At 50.8% G+C, this 18,578-nt stretch overlaps 1 protein-coding gene across 4 annotated transcripts in view; it reads left to right on the top strand.

The window, feature by feature from the left end:
• The window catches only part of SLC8A2 (solute carrier family 8 member A2), a 31,362-nt gene that overhangs the window by 6,230 nt on the left and 6,554 nt on the right, over positions 1-18,578 (top strand). For 3 of the 4 annotated variants that reach the window (XM_081032464.1, XM_081032465.1, XM_081032467.1), the window contains 6 exons: positions 3,264-3,928; positions 8,628-9,050; positions 13,188-13,291; positions 13,435-13,452; positions 14,798-14,922; positions 15,236-15,335. In XM_081032464.1, the coding sequence (XP_080888590.1) occupies positions 3,264-3,928; positions 8,628-9,050; positions 13,188-13,291; positions 13,435-13,452; positions 14,798-14,922; positions 15,236-15,335 (1,435 nt within the window). The remainder of the gene's footprint in view (positions 1-3,263; positions 3,929-8,627; positions 9,051-13,187; positions 13,292-13,434; positions 13,453-14,797; positions 14,923-15,235; positions 15,336-18,578) is intronic. The other variant, XM_081032466.1, reaches the window with a different exon arrangement.

The raw sequence follows: 18,578 nt of genomic DNA, 5'->3' as shown, positions 1-18,578 counted from the left end.
TGTAATCTTTTCATTTATATCCATCAGGTGTTGCCAGTTATAGTTTTTTTCCAAGAGAGATGAAGGTAGAGGCATAAAAATTCTTGAAGATGATGTCAAGGCTGAACTGAGGGATTAGAAAGCACAGCAAGGAAAGAGGGAGATGGTGACACCAAAAGGTGGGGATAAGAGAGGGAGAAAGACAGTTAACTATGGTTGATCCGGGACTGTGATGCTGAGTTTCCTGGCTGCTGTGGGGAAATGTAGAGTGATGTGTGTTCAGGCGCTATTAAAAAGGCTGATCTCCTGACTTAGGTTTTTCAAATGGTCTTTGATAAAGATTTACACCAAAACTGTGAAAAGAAGTTGAGACACCATGGGTGACAAGTGGGGTGGAGGAGAGATGTCCCCCAGAGCAGTAGCTGGCTCAGCGGGAACAGAAGGTATAAGAAGAAGTAGCCATGGAAGGTCCTTTTGGGATTAACACAGCGACCAGCATTACAGGACAGTTTTGTGAAATAATTGAAGGAACTGGTCTGGGATAAAGGTGACACCCGGATGCAGTGAATTGGTGCAGTGAGAAGTTGATCTGGCTTTGGATTTTCTCTGGAAGTGCTGTGTGCTCTCGGGCAAAGGCCATAACCTTTCTGGGCCTCAGTTTTCACATGTGAACCATGGAAGGGGTTGGATTAGACCAATGGTTCTTGAACCTGCATGCTCAATGCTCCCTTTTTATAACAAATATTTTGTTACATCCCCTTTACTTTGATGATGTGAAATTCTTAGATAAACTCTAGTCTCCAAGTTTGGTGTGTGGACTCTAGAGCCAGGGGCCTAGGTTCAAATCCCACCTCTGCTTCGTCTAGCAGTGTGGCCTTGGGCAAGTTCCTTACCCATTCTGTGCCTCAGTTTCCCCACCTGTAATCTGGGGGTCATCATAGTAGTGACTTCAGAGGGCTGAGTGAGGATCAGCTGAATTCCTACATGTGGAAGGGCTTAGCACAGCGAGCCCGGAGCAGAGTGAATGTGAGCTGTTCTTCCGTTAATGCATTTGTCTACGTTGATGGCTTCCCAGTCAGTATAATCCATGGACTGTGATACGAAGGAATGGAATCTCTAATAGAACAAACTGCATTTCCACATGTAAGTGCTTTGACAGGACAACATTAAAAGTCATGACGAGAGAGACAGACGCCAGCACCTATGTAGGGTGAACAAGTTTGGGTTTAAAAGGAAGAAAAAGATCAGAGACCGTTTCCTACAAGGAGTCAGGCAGACGGCCGGGTAGCCATGAGGTTAAAAACGAGCGTTTTCAGCATATATTAAAGCATACAGGAAAATACTTCATATATACAGAAGATAGAGTTGAGTTCTAGGCTCCAATTATTATAAGCAGAGTTTTCACTGACATGACTATCCAGTGAGAGGTTCTGAAGTCAGGCAGGACATGGGACAATTCTGTATTGTGTGGGGCTGTCCCATGAGTCACTAGGTGTCACCAGGCTGGGACCATATCCCCCTCCTCAATTGTGGTGACAACCCATAAACAACCCTAGATTTCTGATACCCCCTCGTGGGGACGTTCCTGTCCTCTGAGACCTGAAGGTGTCTCGCTCCCTTCTCAGAGAAGGCAAGTCCACGTGCCCCTTCTCAGCGGGTGCCCTAGAAGATGGGAACCTGCCAGAATCACCTTTTATTTACCTGCAGGGATGAAAGTCAGTCTTTGGGGTTTGAGATTGTCTTCTGATTAAGAGAGAATCCCCTGCAGTATACACAGTGGCGAATTCAGTGAACACAAGGCAAGGGTTCATTTTACAGCTTGTGCAGAAAGTTCTGCTTCTTTTCACAAATCTGCCTGGTGGTTTTTGTGTGGTTTTACTACTTCCAAGTCCTGCGTTTTCTCTGAGCCATCAGTAAACACAGCGACTAGGGGATGTGACAATTGGATCTTAAAAGATATTTTTCCTACTAGTCTCATTTTTAAGATACCTCTGGGGCCATCTGATTGTAAATACTCGTTAATCTTTTCTTCCTTATCTTTAACAAGAAAGGTAAGATTTGAGTCTTTACATGAATATTTTCAAGAGGAACTGTCAAGTATTGGTGGATGTTTCCTGTACGTGCCCAGGCCTCCGCCAGTCGGTGGGCAGACTGAATCCTGGGCCTCAATGAGCCCAAGATAACAGCACAAGTCATAATAATAACAATAATGGTAACAGTAATTTCACGATTTGAGTATCTTTCATGTGTCGGGAATGGACAATGCAGCATGCTAGGGGTACATAACTTGTCGTCTTGGGGATGTCCCCAGTTTATAGACAAGAGGCTGGGCCAGGCATCCCTCTTCTAGAATGAGGATCTGAACTCAGCATTGCCTTGTGCCTCTAGGGAGGCAGCATGTGGACACGGGAACTCCTTTTATGAGGCTGTGAGAGGAACCAAATTTGTGCCTCTTTTAGAATCCTAGTCCCTAAGGGCCAAATGCCAAGGAAGGAGAGTCTGGCCAGGGCTGTGTCCCTGGTGGTGGGGAATGGAGGGAGTTTAGGAAGGAGGTGGGCACAGCGCAGACCCGGGGTGATGAGTGGGGTTTGGAGAAGTGGAGGCGTCCCAGGTTGCGCGAGGGGGTGGGAATGGAGGAGGGAGAAAAAAAAGATGGACAGAGAGGCAGGAAGACACAGGCTCTGGCCCTGGACAGGGGCTGGGACTGCAGGTGCAGGGGTGCTCTCGCTTGGTGGTGACTGAGGACGCCTGGGCCCCGGGTTCTTGGGCAGCTAGACACCGTTCTCAGCGCGAGACAAGGTGGATGAATGAGACCAGGAGAGACAGGCGGGGGTGGGGGGGATGCTGAAAGAAAGAGAGAAACTTGGAAGAATCTCATAAGGGAAAGAGACAGGTATCTACAAACTATATAAAAGAACATGGAGACGAGGCAACAAGAAGGGAAGAGGAACGAGAGGCGGAAAGATTAACAACAACAGAAAAAAAACTGACACAGAGAATGAGACAGAGGCAAGGGCAGAGATAACGACCTAGACAGGGAGAGAGGTGGGGCCGGAGACAGAGAGAAATGGGGAGAGGCAGAGATGAACAGAAACAAGAATGAAAGAAGGGGGCAGAGACAGGAGGCCGAGATGGGGAGAGATGCGGGACAGGGACAAGAAGTGCTGGCTGAGGATGGGGACCCAGCCAGACATGGGGAGACAGAGCTGCTGCGGGCGGGCGGGCGGGCGGCTGCGAGCGCGCCCCCTGGCGGCGGGGCGGTCCTGACGCGCGGCTGCCCGCAGGTGTGGGAGGCGCTGCTGACCCTGGTCTTCTTCCCGGTGTGCGTGGTGTTCGCCTGGATGGCCGACAAGCGGCTGCTGTTCTACAAGTACGTGTACAAGCGCTACCGCACCGACCCCCGCAGCGGCATCATCATCGGCGCCGAGGGCGACCCCCCCAAGAGCATCGAGCTGGACGGCACGTTCGTGGGAGCCGAGGCCCCGGGAGAGGTGGGCGGCCTGGGCCCCGGCCCCGCCGAGGCCCGCGAGCTGGACGCCAGCCGCCGCGAGGTCATCCAGATCCTCAAGGACCTGAAGCAGAAGCACCCTGAGAAGGACCTGGAGCAGCTGGTGGGCATCGCCAACTACTACGCTCTGCTGCACCAGCAGAAGAGCCGCGCTTTCTACCGCATCCAGGCCACGCGGCTGATGACCGGCGCGGGAAACGTGCTGCGGCGACACGCGGTGGACGCCTCGCGCCGGGCCTCCCCAGCGGACGGCCCCGGCGAGGACGAGGACGACGGCGCCAGCCGTATCTTCTTCGAGCCCAGCCTCTACCACTGCCTGGAGAACTGTGGCTCCGTGCTGCTGTCGGTCACCTGCCAAGGCGGCGAAGGCAACAGCACCTTCTACGTGGACTACCGCACGGAGGACGGCTCCGCCAAGGCCGGCTCCGACTACGAGTACAGGTGGGTCCCGGCCGGGAGCACTGGCTCCTCACGGGTCAGAGGTTCCGCATCCAGCAGCCTCCAGGTTCTCGGTGGCGCCTATCCATACCCTGCTATGGACAAACCTGCAGCACTCTTTCTTTCATTCATTCATTCATTCATTCATTCATTCACTGCCTCACTCACTCTGGAGAGCCTGCTTTGTACCAGCCACTGTTCTCGGCATTTGGCACACACTGTTGGACAGGACAGCCTGGCTGTCCATTGTCCACCTGCGGCCCCTCCCACGTTCATTATTTGTGGGTTCTTGTGCTTGCCACCACAGGGCTCATGTGACCGCTCCGTTATATGTACCGTTACCTGGTAGGACAAGTACCCCCCCCCACACACACACACACGATTACTAAAGTAAAAGTGTATATTGAGCACCTACTATATGCCAGGGGTATACCGTGGTGAACAAGACGGCTAATATCCCTACCCTCTGGTTACAGTACGGCTGAAAACTATGAAACATAGAAAAACAGCCGGTGATGTCAGTGCTATGTGGGGAGCATTAAGCAGGATGAGAGGAGAGAGATGGTGCCCAAATTGTCCCCAGCTCTTCGGCTCCACTGTAAAGCAACCCACCCTTTGCACCTACAGTGTCTCACTGCCCCAGTCCCTCTCCTCACCCCTCTGAGCAGACCGATGAGCTTCCCTCATTCAGCAATTCCTACTGGGCACCTCCCATGTGCCACATGCTATTTTTAGGGGCTCAACAAAGCACAGTAAACAAGATAGTTAACCGCTCTGTCCTCATGTGGCCCCCAAAATTCTTTACCTATTTGTAGTTCTCCTGTCCATACCACAGTTTCAAGACTCTGAGCTTTACAGTATAGTTTGTGAACTGGTGTACGAATTCCCTATCAGTGTCCTATGATACTAACACTTACCGTATGCCCACTGTGTGTCAGAAACGGCCAGTGGAGACCAGAAGTGAATGAAACACAGAAAGTCCCTGCCTCACTGGAGACAGCGTTCTCATGGGAAAACATTAGGAAGTATACACCAAATACATAAAAATGTCAGGGAGTGGTAAGAACTGTGAAGAACAATAAAGCAGAGGATGTGAGAGACAGTGTTGGTGGCTGAGCATTTCATGGGTTCCACCTGCTAAGTCGTCTGCCACCCCCCTTTCATCCGCTCCCTGGAGTAAAGCTGAGGCTGAACTGTTCACAGATCGTTGGTTCTGTCATCGTGAAGCAGCCAGTCCCAAATACCTTGACTCTTCTCTTTCTGGGGCTGTGGTCTGTGCTTCACAGCTCTTGAGTTCTACCACAGTGCTTCGGCAAAGACCCTCCGTAGCCCAGTTGACACCTTGAACAGCAGGAGCTGTCCCCATCCCAGTTGACATTCACAGTCTGGGTATCACTTATCAAGGCAGGTTAGGGTCAGGACTGGGGGACACCTGGGTCCCAGTCCAAGCTTAGTCCTGGACCCTGTTCCTTGGGCAAGTTCCTCCCTCAGTCTGGGCAGACAGAACTGTCATACAGTTGTTGAGGTTGTGCACTGCATAAAAGCACCACATCTAAAGAAGCTCTGTTCACATAATGGACAACATCGTACACTTGAATGTCTATTATGACAGTTTCCTGATTCATGGAAATAAAGTGTCTTGAAGAAGGGAAGCCTTTTTAAAATTTACCCACAGGTATCACATGGGTAGGGTGAGCCTGTGGGCCTGTTTCTCCAAATTAAATGTGATCTCTGAGGCTCCCAAACAACAGTTATTCCAAGATTCTGAGATGTAAAGCCCCTATAATCCTAACAATCTAAGGGTCTAAATTTCTAAGAATCCAGAATTGCCACATTTTGGTATTCTAATCTGCACCCCAGTCTCTGATTTGATGGTTCTAAGATTGTCATCTTAGATTTTGTACATGTTGGAGCATGAGTCCTATGAATCTAGCCTTCAATGATTCTGATACCTAGTTTCTAAAATCCCCATGTTCTTTTTCTCCCCAACTTTTTATTTTGAAAAATTTCACACCTACAGAAGGACTACAAAAGCAGTTTGGTAAACCCGCATATAACCTCACCCAAATTCATGCACTGTTTCCATTGTGTCCTAATGGCACTCACTCTCTTGCTTTAATACATATTATTAATAATTATTGCAGTACATGAGAGTTGCAGACAGCATGACCCTTCACCCACAAATACCTGAGTGTGCATCTGCTAAGAATAATGACATTCTCCTACATAATCACAAACAATGATCACACTCGGGAAGCTTAATATTGAATCAATAATATGACCCAATCTACAGTCCCTGTTTGCATTTCCCGTTGCCCCCGTGACGTCCCTTATGGCCGTGTTTTCACTCCCTTCCTCTCTTCCCGTCCACCCCAGAACCACAGGATGTGTTTGGTTGTCATATGTCTTTAGTCTCCTTCGGTCTGAATCAATCCCTCAGCCTTTCCATGACTTTTGTGACCCCAGCACTTTTGAAGATGATAGGCCAGTTACTAGAAAAAGTCTCAATTTGGGTTTGTCTGATATTTCCTTGTGATTAGATTCAGGTGATGCACTTTGGGCAGGAATCCGTGGAAGTGACGCTGTGTCCTCGGTGCATAGGAGGCATGTGGCGCCTGCTTGTCCCCTTCCTGGTGATGTCCACTTTAACCATTTGGGAGAGATGGTGCTAAAATCCCTACATTCTATCCCTTAAGTTTACACTTCTAACATCCCATAACTTTAGGATTCTAAGATTCTAATATTAGTGTGCAAATGTCACTAGCTAACTTTTGACTTGATTAACTTGTATTAACTTGATCCTTATGACACATGAAGTAGACATTATTATTAGTTCCATTTTACAGATGAGGAAACTAAGGCTCAGAGGGCTGCAGAATGCTTACTGCCCAAGATCATACAGCTGGCATGGCGGCTGAACCAGGCTTGGAACCGCTTGGCCTGCCCGGCTGGGTGCTTTAGCCACTATGGACAGCGTCCCCAAGGACAGCCGGCTACAACAACAGGGAGCCCTTTATCCCTTTACTCCAGGTCTTGCCATCCGGTTCTATCTCTATGCCAGAACCTTGGTGTCCCTCTGCCCCTCCCACAGGGCTGGGCTTCTCTTGGAGAACTGCAGCCCAGGACTCCTTTTTTATGAAAGTGATAATAGTAATGATAGTAAACACTGATCGATCGTATAGCACATTTCAGAACCGGTGCCGAGCCCCTGATGTGCATGGTGAGAATAGCTGAGAGGGGGAATTACAGATTTTCAAGATGCATTAACATCCCAGAGCCACTTTGATGTATACAGCATCTTGTGTGTGCTTCAGAGACTTACATAAGTGATGCTCCTTTAAACCTAAACCCGCTCATGTCCCTCCTTTGCTCCGAGGCCTCCCCATGGTTCCTGTCTCACTTGGATTAAACACCGAAGTCCTCACCATGGCCCACCAAAGCCCATGACATCTGCTCCTGTTCCTTCTGTGACACTGTCTCCCACCCTTACCCCTTGCTCCCTCTGCTGCAGCCACACTGGCCTCTCTGCTGTTCCTCAAACACTCCAAGCCCATTCCCACCTCAGGACATTTGCACTGGCTGGTCCCTTTACCAGGAACTGTCTTCCCCAGATATCCTCCACATGGCGGTCTCCCTCAGGTCTCTGCTCAGACATTCCTCAGAAAAGCTTTCCCTGACCACCCTAACACAACACTCTCTCCTTACTCTCAACCTTCTTCCTCTATTTTTCACCGTGGCACCATCACCATCTGACATGATGTTTATTACTCATCTCTTGCACTAGAACAGAAGCTCCACCAGGGCAAGAATTTTTCTCTGATCGGGTTTTACTGCTATTTCCCCAACACTAAGAACAGTGCCTGGCACACAGCAGGCGCTCAATAAATATTTGAAAGAATCAACTGTAATTAATTCATTAAATGTGACTGTCACTGTGCTATGTCTCTGCCATAGGGCTGTAAACCCTGGGAAGACAGAGCCTGTTCACCTCTGTGTTTCCAGCATTGCCCAGCACAAGACACTGAGCAGGTGCTCAGGGAATGTTTGTTGAATGAATGATGCCAAGTTAGAGGGCGGTCTTTATTTTGGGGATACTGGGCACACAGAAGGATTGATCAGAAGTGTGACAAGATTAGTTCTGGGCCTTACATCACTTCTTCTCCAAGTGTGGTCCACGTACCAGGATCATCTGCATTCCTTGGGAGCTAGTTAGAATTGCAGTCTTGAAACCAGGAGATACTGAACCAGAATCCACATTTTAACAAGATTCCCCCAGAGGATTCATGGGCACATTAAGGTTTGAGAAGTGTCGCTGTGGAACACTCCAGGCTCTCTCTCCACCCTGGGACTTTGCATGTGCTATTCCCTCTGCCTGGAGAACTCCTATCCACTAAAGCCTCCCCCAGGAAGCCTGCCCTGATCTCACCTTTATCATTATCTGTATAATGCTGGCCCTCCTAATCCTCCTGGGTTCTACGGTGGGAGGGACCAATTCTGTGTTGTACCCCTTCTGCGTCCCCTCCCCGCCCCGGAAGACCATCCTGATTCACCCTCGGTGTTATCTGTATGTCTGTCCACCCGCATACTTGTGAGTTGTCGCGTGGCGCGGCTCCCTCCTCCGGGAAGCCCGCCCTGATTCCCCCACCCCCCAGCCGCTGACGGCCTGCCCTTCACCCCTTTCTTTCTTGCTCCTCCACTGCAGCGAAGGCACGTTGGTGTTCAAGCCGGGCGAGACGCAGAAGGAACTGCGCATCGGCATCATCGACGACGACATCTTTGAGGAGGACGAGCACTTCTTCGTGCGGCTGCTGAACCTGCGTGTGGGGGACGCGCAGGGCATGTTCGAGCCCGACGGCGGCGGGCGGCCCAAGGGGCGGCTGGTGGCGCCGCTGCTGGCCACCGTCACCATCCTCGACGACGACCACGCGGGCATCTTCTCCTTCCAGGACCGCCTGCTGCACGTGAGCGAGTGCATGGGCACCGTGGACGTGCGCGTCGTGCGAAGCTCTGGCGCGCGCGGCACCGTGCGCCTCCCCTACCGCACGGTGGACGGCACGGCGCGCGGCGGCGGCGTGCACTACGAGGACGCGTGCGGCGAGCTGGAGTTTGGCGACGACGAGACCATGTGAGTGCGCAGGCCGGCGGCCCGGGAGACGGGCGGGGCCGACCCGAAGGGTGGGGCTTGACACGTGGGCGTGGCTTCCGTGGGTGGGGCCTGGGTGGGTCGCTCCCGCGAAATGGAAAGGTCTGGGGAGGTGGGCAGGGCCCAGAGAGGGGACGGGACTGGGGAGAGGAGGGAGGAGAAGGGAGTGACAGGGCGTAGCCAAGGTGATGGGATGAAACGTGGGCGGGGCCTGGGAGAATTCGGCTGGTTTGGGAAGAGGAGGGTTGGACCCCTGGAGGAAGGGCCAGGTGAAGAGAGGAGAGGAGATAGGTAGGATTGGGACGTGGGGAGAGGAGCGTGGAGGCCTTAACTTGTAGCTGGTGGAGATGGAGTGTGGCGTGAAGAGGGGGCCCAGTGGACATGAGGAGAGGGTCCTTTCGAGGTGGGACAAAGACGAAATGGAGGGCGAGTCCATGGAATGGGGAAGGGGCGGATCTAGGTAGGTACACACAAAAAATGGACGAGAACAGGAGGAGGGGCCTACGGAGATGGGGCAGGGCCTGGGAGGGGGTCCTGGGGGAAAGGGTGGAGCTTGTGGGTCGGAGGTAGAACTTGGGGAAATAGTAGGAGAACTAAGGGGAATATGGGAGACGTTTTGGCAAAAGACTGAGTAGGAATATGGGAGCCTGGTCAGGTGGCGGCAGGTCCTGGGGCAACCGGAGGGCTGGGATTTGGTAAGGTGAGGTAGGGTCTGGGGGAGGCGGGCTGCATACACAGCCAACACACAAACTGGCACATACAGACATACAAAGTCACAGATACACAAAGTCACAGACACACGCTGTTCTCACGCCCGGACACCTGGCCACCCCCTTACGCAGATGCCCGAGTTTCCCGGTGTGTGCCTGCAGCCTCTTCCTCCACCCGCCTGCCTGGGATGCAGCCCACGCCTCCCCCACCCTGCCCGCTGCCTTCCGCCCCCGCAGGCCCGTCTGTCTCCCTCCTCCTGCCGCCCACGCTCCTCCCACCAAGCAGAACTCTCACCGCGCTCCCCTTCCCCCTCCTCCCAGCCTCTGTGCCTCGGCCTCCTCTCAGCTTCTCATCGCTCTCTCTGTCTCTCCATCTCTCCTTCCGGTCTCTGCGTCTCTCGCTCCCGGCAGTCTCCCCCTGGGTCTCTGCTAATCTCTAGATCCCTGTCCGCAGTATCTAGTTCTCTGATTGGATTATATTTCAGCCACGAACTACCTGTACCTTTCCATGTCTCTCTTTGTCTGGCCTGGGTTGAGAGCTTGGGTTGGGGGCTAAGGGCGCTATCCCAGGCCCCATGTCTCGTACCTAAAAGGCAGGGAGAATGGAGCGCGCTGTCTTCCTGCTTGTTTGGTTCATCCTGTAGTCTACCCCGCTTCCTTGCTGCTGCTGCGACCCCACAGGCCCTTTCCTCCCCCAGACGGCTTCCCCAAGCTGGGACACCCTCTGTCCCCCGCCCCCGCCCAAGCTTCCAGCTGTGGTTTGAGGAGACAGAGAACAGGAGGCTAATTAGCGTTTAGGGAAACACATCCTTCCTTTGACAGGCAGGCGCTAATTAGAGGTGCTTGGAAGCAGCGGGCTGGAGGGGCAGCCCCAGGCAGGATCAACACGGAGATGGAAAAGAGATGCCCAGAGATGGGGTGGTGGGGAGAGAATGCAAGGAGAGAGAGACAGGCACCCAGCAACAGGAGACCTGGAGAACGAGATAGAGATAGGGAGACACAGAGCCAGAGTAACAGAGACAAACAAAAGAGAAACGGAGAGCATGAGAGACAGAAACACAGAAAGATAGAAACTTAGAGAATAGAGACAAAAGCAGAAGGAAACTGAGAGACATGCATAGAGGGGGAGAGATTGAGAGACTGAAATGGAGGAAGACTGACAGGGAAATAGATGCAGGGGAGATAAAGAGTGGCCGTCTTCTCCCTGAGAGACGTTCAGTGGGACACAGGGAAGGAGAGGGCCTCGCGACGCTACAGAGAGAAAAGAGAGTTTGGGTCAGCGAGAGACAAAGGGAGACAGAATGATAGAGAGACTGGGTCCGAAATCAGAGGCCTGCAGGAGCCAGAGGGTGAAGTTTCCAGGAAACAGGGCAGGCATGGAAGTGACAGAACGTCAGGCTGGGGAAGAAGCCTGCTTCCTTTGATCTCAGGAAGTCCTTGTCTGGCTCGAGATCCTCTTGCTGTCCTCTGCCAGTTGGCTTTCTCCTCCTTCTGGGTCTCCTGAGGGCATGCCTGTCAGGGTGCCAGTTGGAGGGAGTGTCACTGTGTGTCAGTCACTGCGTGTCAGTGGATCACGGTGTGTCTGCGAGAGAGTGTGCCTCGGAGGTGTGTGTATCACCCTGCCAGCATGTCCCCATGTCAGCAGCTGCTTGCACGTGTCAGGAGACCCCGCTTCTTGCTGCGGCACTTCAGCACTTCGGACAGCTCCCAGCCCACTCCTGAGGTGGGGGGGCCATCCTTCCCACCCACAGAAAATTTAAAATATCCTGAAAGCAGGGAGGGGGTGAAGGTGGAGATGGGCACATGTCCCCACGTGACCGTCGTGTGTTCATCTGTCTTTGCATAGGTGTCCCTGTGTCCTGTGTGTTCGTGTGTTGAGGTGGGTCTGTGGAGGGAGTGTGATGGAGATCTTTTTATTTGAATTGTGTTGACTTGGCTATTCCATTCTATGGACACCGAGAGACTGAGGCGGAGAGAGAACAGATAAAGGAAGGCAGAGAGCTGGAGAGAGACTGAGACAGAGCGGGTCAAAGATGGAGAGAGAGACAGAGAGGCTGAGAGATGGGTAGAGAGATGGGGGGAGATTGAAGGAGAGACCAAGATGCAGAGAGAGAGAAAGGAATAAACAGACACCAAGAGGCATAAAGAGCAAGATATACAGGAGAGTCTACATGGTACCACCTTGGAGGTCTGCAGGTTGCCCATGTCGCCGAGGTTCTGGTGGGGGTGTTGTGCGAATGGACATCTGGCCCATGCGATTTTACCAGTGCATAGGGAATGGCTGAGGGGTGTGATAGTGTGTGGAGTGGGCGGTGTGATTGGCTGTGCTTCCTCTGCTGGGTGACTGCGTGGGCGGGGTATTTGTGTTTCTGGGTTCTGGGGCTGGGCCTGGTGGCTCCAGCTGCTAGTGGCAGAGCTGCGGGCTTTCTGGGGTTGTGGGTCTTTATGATTGAGGGGAGTGGGTTGTGTGCCTGAAGGAGAGGGATAACTGGCTGTTCCTCCCCTCCACCCTCTGGTTACCATAGCAGCAGGATGTTGAGAAAATCAATTAGCACACGGTTAACTCTCCAAATGTGGCCAGACAGAGGGCTGGAAGCTGATGGTCTCTTGGGCTGAAGGATTCAAGTTAACAAACGTTTATGGAGGGGGTAGTATGTGCCACGCACTGTTCTAGGCTTTGGGGATACAGCAGAGAACATAAATGTCCTGGTGGAACTTACATTTTAATGCAAGGAAGCAAACAGCAAAGAATAAACAAAATAAATAAACACGTTAGATGGTGTGTTTGAACAAAGAAGACATAAGCAGGGAAGGGAGCCAGGTGGACTGGGGTGGGGTCTGGGATGGATTTCAATTTTAAAGAAGGTGGTGGGAGTGGGTCTCATTGAAATAAAAGGTAAAATTAAAACTGAGAACTAGAGGAAATAAGGGAGTGAGCCTGGAGAAAGAGCGTTCAAGGTGGAAGGAACAGCCTGTGCAAAGGCCCTGAGGCACGAGCAGGCCTGGTATGTTCATGGAACAGTGAGAAGGCCAATGTAGCTGGAGTGAGTGAGCAATGCAGAGAGGCGTGGGAGGCCAGAAAGGGAACAAGGGCCAGATCAAAGGACTTTGGCTCTTATCCTGGTGAATGTTTTAAGCAGAGGAAGGACCCAATCTTACTTCATTTTATCAGAATCCTTTAGGTTGCTATTTAATAAACCTTAGCTTCGTCAGCTGTTTTTGGACTTGTTTCTGTCAAAGGGCGATCATAAGAGAGAGAGCCTTTTTCTGATGGTGGTTGTGACGATTAAATGAAATTACAGAGCCTAGGATTGAGTGGGTGCTTAAGAAACTGGGTGTCTGAGGTGCGAGTGATCTGGTGATTCAGGGGAGAGGCCTCATGCTGGGTGTCCTGCCTCCCCCCACTCAGGAAAACTCTGCAGGTGAAGATAGTTGATGACGAGGAATATGAAAAAAAAGATAATTTCTTCATCGAGCTGGGCCAGCCGCAGTGGCTTAAGCGAGGGATTTCAGGTGAGGGGTGATGGGTAGGCTGTGGGAGAGGTAAGGGGTCCAGGGCAGGGGATTTGGGGGGCTCAACTGTGGGACACTCCTTCAAGATCATGGACCTGAGCTTCACAGAGAAGCAATCTCATTCTCTCTCTGTCTCTCCCCAGCTCTGCTGCTCAATCAAGGTAAGTGGAATGACTGTCCGGCTTTGACTAGAGAGGGGACACTGAAGGGGCGGTGTCAAAGGATGGTCATGAACTTAATGGACTTAAGCTACCCTTCCAGCCCAGGTTGGAGGCAGGTTGGAGGTGAGATGAAGGTAGATTCGGGGCTGGGTGAGGGCTGGAGGTGGCCTTAGAGTTGGTGAAGCCAGTTGAGTGTGGGATTACAGGTAGGGGTTCGGAGGCCAAAATTGTGTTTTGTTTATAGTTCAGGTTGTGGGGGAGGGGAGTAAATCATAGAATCCAACTGTCTCTGTGGTGGGCTCAGAGGCAGGGAGGCTTGAGGTTGATTAGGACGGGGATGGAGTTAGGACTCGAGATCAGGATCAGGACTGAGTCAAGGTTGGAATTAAGATGGAGGTTGGTTTCTGGGTTCGTGACTAGAATTGGGGCCAGGGTCAGAGATTGGGATGAGGGTTGGGGCTAGAGTCAGTGGCTTGGACATAGTGAGAGAGTGGTTTTGAAGTTGAAATCAAAATTGGGGTTTGGGGTTAGGATTAGGGCTGAACTAAAGATTGTAATAGTCAGGGTTAAGCAATGCAAGTTGTTGTAACACCTAAGTCCCAAATCCCAGTAGCTTAACACAATAAACGTCATTTCCTGCTTGGGCAGTTTTCTGAGAGTATTCCTAGCAGGTGGGTGGCTTTCTTCGGACAGTTAGGGTTGAGTTGGTGCTGGGTTGAGTTGGTGCTGGGCTTAGAGCAAAGGATCAACGTACTTCGGGGAGATAACTGAGTTCACAGCCAGGTGTTGGGGGGTCTGGGTCCAAGATTTGTATGCAATTGGGTCTCCCCCTCTTTCCTCACCACTTCAAACATACTCTAGGATGTTTTTCAGAGCTTGGATATAGAGACCAGGCCTCCTCCCTCAAGGGTGGTGATGATGATAATGTTGGTGATAATAATAAAGAAAATAACATTTCTGACTATTTATCGTGGGCCAGGCACTGTTCTAAGCACTTCGCATGAATTAATGCCTTTAATTCTCACAACTATTCTATGAGGTAGGTACTGTTATTGTGCCCATTTTATAGATATGAACGCTGAGGCACAGAGAGGATAAGGTCTTGCCCAAGGTTACACAGCTTCCACCATATGAACCCCAGAGCCCACTAACTGAACTTCATGGGCCAACCCAAGGGGGGCTGGGGCTCAGGCTGGGGTAGATGGTGGTCAGATAGGAGGCTGGGGCAGGCTGGAGGGGAGTCAGCAAGGAGGCTTCTGAGAAGACAACAGACAGGTAGTGAGGGCATCTCAGGCCCAATTAAGAAGACCTTCCTGGAGTCTAATTCGCATCCCTCGTGCTGCAGGGGATGGGGACAGGAAACTGACAGCTGAAGAGGAGGAGGCTCGGAGGATAGCAGAGATGGGCAAGCCGGTTCTTGGGGAAAACTGCCGGCTGGAGGTCATCATCGAGGAGTCATATGATTTTAAGGTGATTTTTCTGGGGCCTCAGCTTTTCGGAGTCTTGCCTGAGTCGTTTCCTGCGGGAGAGTCGAGGAGGGAATCAACTGAGAGTCACAAGGGAGGGGCAGCCAAGAGTCCAAGGCCATCCTCTGGGTCCCTCCACCAGCACCACGGACAGCACACACCTTCCTTTCCCTTTTGCTAGTAGCACCACTGGGGTACGGAGATTGGAGACCCTGAGCATTGGGTGTGGGTCTCCAACCCCATTTCCCCTCATGGAGCCTCAGGGGTGCCCTGAGATGATCCTGGACAGTGATCTCTTCCCCACCCTTATTCCCCAGAACACAGTGGATAAACTCATCAAGAAAACGAACTTGGCTTTGGTGATTGGAACCCATTCGTGGAGGGAGCAGTTTTTAGAGGCAATTACGGTGAGCGCAGGTAAGTGGGGAGGGAGGAGAGAGGAAGAGAGAAAGAGAAGAGAGAGAGAAGGAGAGACGGAGAGAGACACACAAAGAGAAATGAATGGAAAGACAGAGAGAGGGCAAAAAGAACGAGGAGAACAAGGACAGAGAGCTAGAGAAGAGAAAGAGAACAGGAAAGACACAGTGAGACAGACACAAAGAAAAAAACAAAAACAGATCCAAAAAGACAAAGGAAAAGATAGGGAACTGACACAAACAGAAGAGAAAGACACACAAAAAGAGGTGCGCAGAGAAAGACAGAGATGCAGAGAAATCAGGAATGAAGTCAGTAAACTGCAGGGGGCCAGAGAGAGAGAGAAGGGCAGGTAGACACGGAGACACAGAGAGAGAGGCAGATAGAAATGGGCAAAGGTGGAGGGCTGCAAGGTGGAGGGCTGCAAGGAGGAGGGGTCCCGGCTCAGACTTTCTCTTGTCTTCCGGGGTTTGGAGAGTGGGAACAGGTTAAATGGCATGGTCTTCCCAGACAGAGCCTCAGCTCCTCTGTTGCCATGGATACAGTCACCACGGCACTCAGCTCTCCCACCCCTTGGGGTTCCCACCCTCCTTAAGCCTCAGACGGGTCCATACTGCCCCCCTGTGGCCAGAGACACTATGGCACCTGGATTCATGGACTCAATCTTGGAGACCAACTCTGACTGGCCCTTTGTGATACAGATAGGGGAAACTGAGGCCCAGAGACAGAGGAGGAACTAGCCTGACCCTTACACAACATCAGGTTTCCTTCAGGGAGACCTAACTGGTGGGAACTGAAAACACATAAGGAATTGTTGTTGGAAAGAAACTGGTCGGCGGTGACAGCCAAAGAAACCAGGCTTCAGGGGATGGAAAAATACCAGGTAGCAGGCCTAGGGACACCAGACTGTAGGCCTAACAGAGACGAGGTGGTGTTTCCCTCTGAGCCATATTCTGTCTTTTTTTTAGAGGAAAACTGGAGTTGTTTTTGTTTTTCAGTTACAGTTGACATTCAATATTATTTTATATTTCAAGTGTACAGCATAGTGGTTAGGCATTTACATAATTTATGCAGTGGTCCCCCCAATTAGTCTGGTACCCACCTGGCACTGTACATAGTTACTGCAACATTATCGGCTACATTTTCTATGCTGTACTTTACATCCCCGTGATTGTTTTGTAACTATCAGTTTGTATTTCTTAATGCCCTCACCTTTTTCACCCAGCTCCCCAGTCCTCAACCCCTCTGGCAACCATCAGTTTGTTCTCTGTAGCTATGAGTCTGTTTCTGTTTTGTTTGTTCATTTATTTTGTCCTTTAGATTCCACATATAAGTGAGATCATATGGTATTTGTCTTTCTCAGTCTGACTTATTTCACTTAGCATAATACCCTCTAGGTCCCTCCATGTTGTCACAAATGGTAAGATTTCATTCTTTTTTATGGCCGAGTAATATTCCATTATATATATATATATATATATATATATATATATATGCACCACCTCTTCTTTATTCAGTCGTCTATTGATGGATACTTGGGTTGCTTCTGTATCTTGGCTATTGTGAATAATGCTGCAATGAACATACGAGACGCATTCTTTCAACATCTGTTTCTGAAGGATCCTCTGGACCTGGCCCTATGCATGACATTGCTGGGGACAAAGAGATGACCGTGACAGCTTGGACTTTGTCCTTATGGAGCTCACAGTCCAGTGAGGGAGACAGACCTGTCACAAGAGAGTGACAACACAGAATACGCGAGGCTGGGACAAGGATCCCAGGGAGCTGTGGGAGCCGAAGTGAGGTTTCTGACCCAGCTTGAAGGTCAGGGAGGGCTTCCTGGAGTAGGAGACTTCTGAACTGAGTCTTCAAATGGAACTAAGAGTGTGTCCTCCCTGCTCGTGCCTCAGCCATATCTCACTGTGGTCAGTTAGGGGTGTATTCAGTGGCAAAGAGAAAACTCAACCACAAGTGGCTTAAGCAGACTAGAGTTGTTGTTTTTCTCACAAAAATATCTGCAGTAGGAGATAAAGAGTTAGCGACAGCCTAGTGATGTCATTAAATGCCCAGGCTCCTTCTTTATCTCTCTTTCCCATCCTCAGCTTTTGCCCTCATGGTTGCAAGATGGCTGCTGCACCTCCAGGTGTCAAGTCCACATTCTAAGCGGGAAGAAAGAGGAAGCAGGGAAGCAGGAAGGGCAGCATGCCTGTCACGTTTGAGTTTCCGGTTTTAGTTTCCAATTCCATTTTACTTAGGGTCGTAGCAAAAACCTCATTGTGATGTAACGTGCAGAACCAAGAAATCACACAAACCACTTATTTAGCTAAGCACTCACAGATTTAAGCACTTATGTCTTTAACAAGCCAAGTGGCTAAGTGAGCTAGAAAAGTGAGAAAGGGATATATGATCTGATTCTCCAAATCTGTCAGTCTGTCTGCCTCCCCCACCACCAAGTGTCCTCTGTCGTTGACATTGCAAGGGATCCTTGGGTTTAACCATGGGAAGTGGCTTCACGATTTGGTGGCTGGCCTGGCCTTTCTTCCCTGACTTGCTCTGAGTGACTAACCAGGGGTTTACAATGTCTCTTACCAGCGTTCTTCCAGATGTAATGCTTGACACACTCAAGTGTGTTCATTGCTTTTTGCTTGTCAATTTAGGGCGAGGTAGACAAAACATGTCATTTGTGTTTTCACTGCAGGTCAAAAGCAGGTCAAACTCGGTCACAATAAGTGACACAAACAACTCTAAGGAGGAGACATCCTTTACAAAGCTCAGAAAACACAACCATAACACAGTGCCCCATCAGGAAAGCTAGAGTTTTCCAGAAATGGTCTGTTTAGGTCTCACTGCCAAACTGGGTCACATGGCCACTGCTGCGAGGGATTCTGGGAAAGCAAATATTTAGCTGAGTACTACTAGCTGCAAGGAATTTTGGAAAAGTGAATATTTTTATCTGAGGGCATGGCTGTTGCTAGCCTTAGGGGATTCTGGGAAAGTGACTAATGTTAGCTGTGCACACGAGTATGGCTTTCTCCAGCCGCAAGGAAGGGACCCAGGGAAAGGGAGTATCTTTAGCTGAGCACGCGGCTGTTGTTAGCTGCAGTGAATCAGAGGAAGTGAATATTCTACCTGCAGACATGGCTGTCAGTTGCTGTAAAGGCTTCTAGGAAAAGGAATTTATTTAGCTAGGGAGATGGCCACCCCTAGCCACAAGGGATTCTGGGAAGCTGGATATTTTTAGCTGGG

Source organism: Rhinolophus hipposideros, assembly GCF_964194185.1.
Source record: "Rhinolophus hipposideros genome assembly, chromosome: 21".
NCBI classification, from domain to species: Eukaryota; Metazoa; Chordata; class Mammalia; order Chiroptera; family Rhinolophidae; genus Rhinolophus; species Rhinolophus hipposideros.
This window is presented reverse-complemented; position numbering and strand designations above follow the sequence as displayed.